Source organism: Physeter macrocephalus, chromosome 14 (assembly GCF_002837175.3).
Source record: "Physeter macrocephalus isolate SW-GA chromosome 14, ASM283717v5, whole genome shotgun sequence".
Classification (NCBI taxonomy): Eukaryota; Metazoa; Chordata; class Mammalia; order Artiodactyla; family Physeteridae; genus Physeter; species Physeter macrocephalus.
Genome location: NC_041227.1, coordinates 88,520,732 through 88,528,962, shown reverse-complemented (window position 1 = coordinate 88,528,962; position 8,231 = coordinate 88,520,732). Strand labels below are relative to the sequence as shown.

Here is an 8,231-nt window from a genome sequence, read left to right as displayed (position 1 = left end):
GGCCTCTCACTGTTGTGGCCTCTCCCGTTGCGGAGCACAGGCTCCGGACGCGCAGGCTCAGCGGCCATGGCTCACGGGCCCAGCCGCTCCGCGGCACGTGGGATCCTCCCGGACCGGGGCGCGAACCCGCGTCCCCTGCATCGGCAGGCGGACTCTCAACCACTGCGCCACCAGGGAAGCCCAGCAGTGTGGTTTTGTTGGTTGTGTGAGCACGCGGAGTTAGGGCTAATGGGGTGACATTTGTAGGAAACTGATTTGTTTTTATCCATTCCCTCACCTTTCAGCCACTCTTATTTTGGGGGGAGAAGGAATTTTGATTTTAAACACTGGCAACATTTTTTTAAATTTTAGTGTTTAAAAAACTGCTCAGGCAATTCAAAACTCTATTTTCATTGTAATAACAAACATTATACAGCAGAATACAGAATAAAAAAGCAAGCCTCCTCCTCCCCCTTCCCAGTTTCTTTTCCCTCCCCTCCCAGTGATCACCACGGGCCATAGCTTGGGGTGATTTATACAAATTGTTTTTCAGCTTGCTTTGTTTCTTGGAAATCATTATCAGTACCTAAGGACCAACCACATTCTTTCTTAAATTTAAATGTCCGTATTTGCTGGACTAGTAACACATTTACATGGATCAAGATGGGAAAGATACAGAGAAACCCAGACCATTCCTTCTTGCACAAGCCATCCTTCAAGTTGGTGAGGAAAACTTCTCTGCCCAGGCCTCCCTTTGCACCTGTGCCCCCTCCAAACTCCTCAGGCCCCTCCGGCCCGTCTGAAACGGGGTCAAGGGCAGAGAGAACCTGGGGTGGCCCTGGAGGGCAGGGCCTGGGATCCTCTTACTCCCCCTGTCCTCAGGTCAGCCTGGAGACCATCCTTCCCTGCCCCAGCACCCTCGCACCGCGCCCCCCTTTACCTTCCTAATAAGGCAGGTTCCTCCAGGGCAGGTCTGCAAGCTTCGCAGAGTGTGGAGGAGGAGCTGGAGGCGCTTGTCTGTATAAAATTCGCACCTAGAAGGCTGAGGGTCGAGCAGGACATCAGTGAGAAAACCCGAAGAGCCCAATCCTTTATTACCTGCGCAAACTGCCTGGGCCTGTGCACCTGCGTGCACACGCCCTCGGGCAGGAGACAGAGCGTCCTGGCCGGGCTCTGGTCCTAGCTGCCTCTGCTCCGTCCCCTCCTCTCTGGGTCTCAGTTTGCCCATCTGTAACCCGAGGGATTGGACAGTGTGTTTGCAAAGCCTTCCTAGCTTTCTCCGGCTTCTTTCCCAGGCAGTCCTGCTTCTGTAGACCTGCGGCTACAGTTTTGCTCAGAGAGGCCCCTTTCCTTGGTGGGGGAGGGGCTCCCTTTACCCCGCTTTGCTGGTTAGGGTTGGGGGAGTGAAAAGAGGGATTCAGAGACTTGGGTAAAGGAGGGAGTAGCTTCTTCCCCAAGAAAACCAAGAAGCCCTCTTCCCAGGGCAGCGGCTAACCTCCCAGTGCTCGAGGGTGGGGTGGGCGTGACAGTGGGGGAAGGGAAGTCTGAAGCCCCAGGGCAGGTGCCAAGCAGTCCAGGTCCACACCCGTCTCCCGTGTGGGTGAAGCTGCAGGGCCTGGAAAACTCTCTGATGCCTCTGCTTTGAGCAGACTGAGAGGGCTCCAAGCGTTCCTTGACACAGGGGTTGTGGGAGAGCCATCCCTAGGGAGGAGGCGTGACTTGGATGTCAGGGACCATAGGAAGAGGTCTGAGGATGGTCCCAGACCACTATGGCCTGGGCCCCAGAGGAAGCTGCCAAACTGACAAATAGGACTTCGTTAAAATTAAGACCATCTGCTCTGCAAAAGGCACTGTTAAGAGAATGAAAACACAAGCCATAGATTGGCAGAAAATATTCGCAAAACGCATATCCGATAAAGGACTGGTATCCAAAATATACAAAAAACTCAAAATTCAACAATAAGGAAACAACTCAATTAAAACATAGGCAAAAGCACACCACTGAAAGATTATACTCCAATAAAATGTTAAAAAAAAGGGCAAAAGATCTGAACAAACACCTCACCAAAGAAAATATACATATGGCAAATAAACACATGAAAATGTGCTCAACAACATAGTCTTTAGGGGACTGCAAGCTAAAACAACAATGAGATATCACTACACACCCATGAGAATGGATAAAACCCATAGCACTGACAATACCTAATGCTTCTAAGGATGTGGAGCTACAGGAACGCTCATTCATTGCTGGGGAGAATGAAAAAGGGGCCCAGCCACATTGGAAGACAATTTGGCATTTAGAAAACAAAACAAAACAGAAAAACCTAAATATATTTGTACCATACGGTCAAGCAATTGTGCTCCTTGGTATTTACCCAAATGAGTTGAAAACGTACGTACGTCCGAACAAAAACCAGCACACAAATGTTTATGGAAGTTTTATTCAGAACTGCCAAAACATGGTATCAACCAAGATGTCCTTCAGTAGGTGAACGAATAAACAAACTGTGGTACATCAATAAAATGAAACATTCGGCAAACAAAAAGAAATGAGCTATGAAACCACGAAGACATGGAGGAATCTTCAATGCATATTGCTAAGTGAAAGAAGCCAATCTGCAAAAGCTACATACTGTATGGCTCCAACTATATGATATTCTGGAAAATTTGTAACTATGGAGACAGTAAAAAGATGATTGGTTGCCAGTCTACTTAAGAAAATAATGGTTTCAATTTCTTTAATTATATTAGCCTATTTGGGATATCCATTTCTTCCGTCAGATGGGCAAACTGTATTTTTGAGAAAATTTCTCCATTTTATCCAAATTACCAAATGTATTGGTAAATCTATACTATCCCTTTATTACCTTTTTAGTGTGTATAGGATCTGTAGAGATGTCTTCTTTTTCATTCATGATATTGATAATTTGTTCTCTCTCTCATCAGTCTTGCTAGGGGGTTTTCAATTAGTATGTTGGTTTTCTAATTCATAGATTTCTGCTATTACACTTATTTCCTTCCTTCTACTTTCTTTAGGATTGATCTACTATTCTTTCTCTAGCTTTCTGAGATGTAAATGTAAATAACTGAGTTTTTGCTTTTGCTCTATTGTAAGATATGCTTTGTTGTTGTCGTTGTTGTTGCGATACGCGGGCCTCTCACTGTTGTGGCCTCTCCCGTTGCGGAGCACAGGCTCCGGACGCGCAGGCTCTGCGGCCGTGGCTCACGGGCCCAGCCGCTCTGCGGCACGTGGGATCTTCCCGGACCGGGGCACGAACCCATGTCCCCTGCATCGGCAGGCGGACTCTCAACCACTGTGCCACCAGGGAAGCCCCAAGATATGCTTTTTTTATGGCAATAAATTTTCTCCTAAGTATTGCTTAAGCATCCTGAGAGTTTCAATAACATATACTCATTATTAACCACTTCAATATATTTTCTAGTTTCTACTTTTCTTTCTTTCTTGACCCCTGGATTATTTAGAGATGAAGTGCCTGATTTACAAGCAGTTGGAATTTTCTAGTAAAATTTACCTTATTGATAGTTTAATTTCATTGTAGTCAGGGAATATACTCAGTTTGATTTCAATCATTTGAAATTTGGTATTCTACTCGTACTTGAAAACAATGTGAATTCTATTGTTGTTGAGCATAGTGTTCTATTTTAATGAGATCAAATTTGTTAATTGTGTTGTCCAGATCTTCTATAACTCTACTGATTTTTTTTTTTTGTCTATTTGTTCTGTCAGCTACTGAGAGAAATGTGTTAAAGTCCTTCACTATAGTTATGGAAATGTTAATTCTGTCAATAATTGCTTTATAGTTTAAATTTATAAAATGCCCCTCTTTATCTTCTGTAATGCTTCTGACATTAAAATATTTGTCGGATATTGGTGTAACACCGCCATCTTTTTGGGACATGTTTGCATGGTGTTATCCTTTCCATCCTTTTGCTTTCAGCCTTCCTGTGTTCTTACATTTAAAGAATTTCTCTTGTGAGCAGTGTATAATTTTTAAAAAATCATTGAACAATTGCAGGTATAGAATTCTAAGTTGACAGGTTTTGTTTTTTTTCTTTTCAGCACTTTAAATATGTCATTTCATTGTATTCTGGCTTCCATTGTTTCCGTAGAGAAGGGAGCTCTCAGTTTAGTTGTTGCTCCTTTGGAGATTAAGTGTATTTTTTTTCCTCTGGCTGTCTTTAAGATTTTCTCATTACCTTTTTTCCCTCAGAAGTTTGACAAGGAGGTACTTCTGTGTGTGTGTGTGTGTGTGTGTGTGTGTGTGTGTGTTTCCGTAGAGAAGGGAGCTCTCAGTTTAGTTGTTGCTCCTTTGGAGATTAAGTGTATTTTTTTTCCTCTGGCTGTCTTTAAGATTTTCTCATTACCTTTTTTCCCTCAGAAGTTTGACAAGGAGGTACTTCTGTGTGTGTGTGTGTGTGTGTGTGTGTGTGTGTGTGTGTGTGTGTTTAAACTAAACTCCAGACTTTATTGGGGTTTCAGCAGTTTTTCCATTAAGATTCTCTTTCTGTTTTAGGATCCCACATTGCACTTTGTTTTCAGGTTTCCTCAGTCTCCTTCAGTCTGTGAATTTTTCAGTCCTTCCTTGTATTTCATGACACTGGAGTGAGTACCGGTCAGATTATCCTGTAGAATGCCCCACAATCTGGGTTTGTCTGGCATTTTCCTCATTATTAGTCTTGGGTCATAGGGTTTTGGAAAGAATATCAGAGGTGAAGTGCTCTTCTCATGTAGTTTTATTTTCCTCTTGTGTGAGGTTTGCTGAGTTTATTGACTCTGTGGGCTGATGTCCTTCATCGATTTTGGCCAGCTGAATGTTGGCAGAAGAGATACTGTGCCAGTTCCAGGCTCAGGCCCTAGGAGGCATCACATGTCTCTGCTTACCCCTCCTATGCTAACATGCTGACCCAAGGTACCCGAGGAACCCATAGAGCAGACCGGAACCCAACTTGCAGCTTGGAGCCAAGCCACTCTGAGCTCCACCTTGATCCCTAGACGTCCTGTAGATGTCCGAGCAAGAATAAATGATCACAGTTGTAGTCCCTCGAGCATTAGGTGTGCTTTCCTGTTTGCAACAGCTAGCTGATACAGAGCTAAAGCCTCTCACGGTTCCTCTTCGCCCGTCTCATGTGGTTGTGCTGGAAGCCTGGTGCTTACCTACTTCTCCCAGGTCACAGGTGTCCTCCACCATCCCTTCACCTCCTTTTCTCTCCCTCCCTATGAGCCAAGTCTAATAACAGCCCCAGGTCCAGAGGGTCAGCAAGGATCTCACTTCCCTTCCTCTCGGCAGCACGATGAGGATTACACAGAAAATTTCGGCACAAGTGTATTTTTGATAGAGAGGAAAATTACAAAAAGATAAACAAAACAACCCCCCAAGAATCTTATTTCCACTCTATGTGAAGTGATTTACGTGAACTAGCCAACTAGCAGGAAAATAACTGTAAGTCATTAAATCCAGGAGGAATCAAGTTTTATTTGACAATAATATTAAACTCCACTCGTTTATTCTTGAACATCTGTCAATCATGAACATCTGTCAATAGTAGGACAACCAGCTCACACAACAAAAAATCTTGAAAGTATATTGCCAACCACTGTCTGGGGCCTGAAGCCAGGACAGATGGCCTTGACAGCAGAAGGGTGACGACATGCGGTCAGAGACACTCTGTCCACTTCTCTCAAGTCCCGAGTACTCTGGGCTGCGGTTTCATGGGCTCCTATAAGCCCAGAACCTTTGGAACAGATGAAGCAGGAGCAGGAGGGGAAGGAGGGGTTCTGTGCAGAATACAATTGTCTTGCTTCCGTGGTTACTTTCTCCACCTCTACGAGTCCAAATCCCGGGCCCAGGCCCGCCCTCCACCTACCATCCTAGCCCACGTCAGCTTCCAGCTTCTCAAACCACTGCAACCCGGTAGTTAAACATTTTGGCTCTCATGTTGTATCAGCCATTTCCCCCCCAATCAGGCCCTAAGCTCCGCAAGCTCAGCTGTCCATCCTCTACTCCTCTGGGAACTTGCCCAGGCGCAGTGGTGCCAGTGAACTCTGAAGATTTCACACACAATGGAGTGAGACGGGAAGTGGGGCACAGGGGCCAACCTGGGAGAGGAGGAGGTGAAGGCACGTGTGCGACCCTCCTCTCACCCTGGCGAAGGCGATTCCTCCTTCAGAGGGTAGAACTGAGTGCTCCTCACCCCCTCGGTCTGGGTCCTGCCTCACCAGTGAATTGGAAAGGAGGGAACGAAGAGCATCGCGGGAGCGGCGAGAGCATCCCCTCCCCACCCCCTGCCAGACAGGTGAGTCAGGGCTTAAGGGGCGACACCGCTGATCTTCACTGAGCACCTGCTATGAGCCTGCGGCTGAGCCAGGCGCTTTGCAGACCATCTTGTCTCAGCCTTTTAAGGAGGTCTTATATCCCCCCATCTTAGTGCTCAGGAAAGGGAGGCTCGAAGAAGCTAATTCACTTCCTGCTGGTCATTTAGCTAGAAGGTAACTGAGACGCCACTGAATCTAAGCTTGTCCTGTCTCCCAAGGATCTCGATCCAGAAAGATCCTCCAGAGAGAGTTTGTTCTGAGTCCTGACAGTAGACAGGTCAAGTGTTAGTGCTGTTTTTTAGAAGATCCGGGGAACTTGAGAGAGAGAGAAAGGGTGTGTGTGTGTGTGCGTGTGTGCGTGTGTGTGTGTGTGTGAGACAGAGAGGGGCGTGGGATGGGAGCGACGGTACTGAGGTCAGAAAAGTCGCATCTACGTTTCTACCACCTGAACCCCTGAGTAGGGGGGCTGAAATCCCAGACTCCAAGGGCTCCCCAAGTCCCTGACAAAGTAAGGGGTGGGCCTGGCCAAGGGTTGGGGGAGGAGGCCTAAACCACACCCCAGAGCACCAGACCCTCAGGTCTTTCTTCTAGAAAGGATCCTAGACCACACTAGAGGCCTTCAGAGGCCAGCCCACCCATCCTTCTCCTTTCTTCCTGAGGGATCTGAGGGGCTGTAAGGCCAGGCCCGTCTCCCTAATGCCTGTTTCTTTCCCAAACAGAGCCCTGAGGCGCCATCAACCCCCTAACCCCTGCCCCCTGCCTGCTGCCAGGGCCCACAGCGGGACCCTGACCCAGCACAGGGTGGTCCAGTTCTCCACGGGGAGCGAGGCCCTCCAAGAGGGAGGCGGCTCCGAGGAGGCTGCCCCCGGGCTTGCTGTCCAGGCTGGTGCCGGGCCGCTAGGGCAGAGCTCCACTGAAAGTCATGATGGGAAGACAGAGCAGGGAGCAGAGGTCGGGTGCGGCCTGCGCCTGCGGGTAGGAGGGCCTCTGGGGTGGGGGGCAGAGGCTGCTCTTCTCCGGCTTGTAGCAGGGTGAGACCTCACACCTGTGGGGCAGGGCAGGTGTCAGGGCAGGCCTCCCATCCCTCCAGCTCCCTCTAGGCCTCCGGGTGGGTGCTGAAGCAGAGCTGGGGGCCCCCGCTTTCTGACCTGACCACGCTCTGCAGGATCTTCCTCTCGTCCTGGTCCAGGCACACGGCAAAGGGGCAGCTGTTAGAGCCGATAATCTGCACCTTGTCCACTTTGATCTGCGACATGCTGATCTAGAAGGAAGGCCCAGGTCACCCGGGAGCCCTGGCCCCAGAGCTGCCAGCCCTCGGCAGCTTCTTCCCTTGGAACCGCTCGGCTGGGTCCAGGGAGCGGGGCAGGAGCTCGGCTGCCGGCTCTCCAGGTGCAATGGGCGTGCAGGGGACTGGTCCCTCCATCGGGCCCTGCTTCCTCCCCAGCCTCTGCCCTTTCTTGAGTCTGGAAGGAGCAAGTGTCCTGGGAGGAGAAACCCCACTGTCCTCACCGTGACAGCCCGGGGTCCCTGACACAGAGGCCACTCCGTCTTGGACTCGGGGCTCCCCTGGCGGCCACCACGGAGCCCTACAGGTGTGCACACCCTTCGCCCGCCTCTCCTCCCACCCACAGGCCCCAGTGCAGCCCTTGGACACCCCCCCGTACACACGCACACACACGCACATGCAGGGGCACACACGCCCCGGAAGTCTCCCGAGGGGATGACAGGGAGGAGAGGAAAGCTCTTACCTGGTTGAAGCCCTTCTTGGACTTAGGGTTCTGCCTTTTCACCACTTCTGTCAGGTTTAGCGTCAGGGCCTCCGTGCTGGAGTCTGAAGGGCAAGGGTGGCTCAGGCCAGGCTCGGGAACCCAACCCCCCTCCCCCTCCCCCCTCCCCCTCCCCCCTCACCTCCACC

The 8,231-nt window shown here is 49.4% G+C and overlaps 1 protein-coding gene across 1 annotated transcript in view; it reads right to left on the bottom strand.

Annotated features, from left to right (window-relative positions):
* Positions 1 to 7,213: 7,213 nt before the first annotated feature.
* PIK3R5 (phosphoinositide-3-kinase regulatory subunit 5) overlaps positions 7,214 to 8,231 on the bottom strand; it is a 76,371-nt gene continuing 75,353 nt past the window's right edge. The window contains exons 17-19 of the mRNA XM_024127929.2: positions 8,065 to 8,147; positions 7,465 to 7,577; positions 7,214 to 7,361 (exon numbers count right to left, since the gene is read on the bottom strand). Of these exons, the coding sequence (XP_023983697.1) occupies positions 7,214 to 7,361; positions 7,465 to 7,577; positions 8,065 to 8,147 (344 nt within the window). The remainder of the gene's footprint in view (positions 7,362 to 7,464; positions 7,578 to 8,064; positions 8,148 to 8,231) is intronic.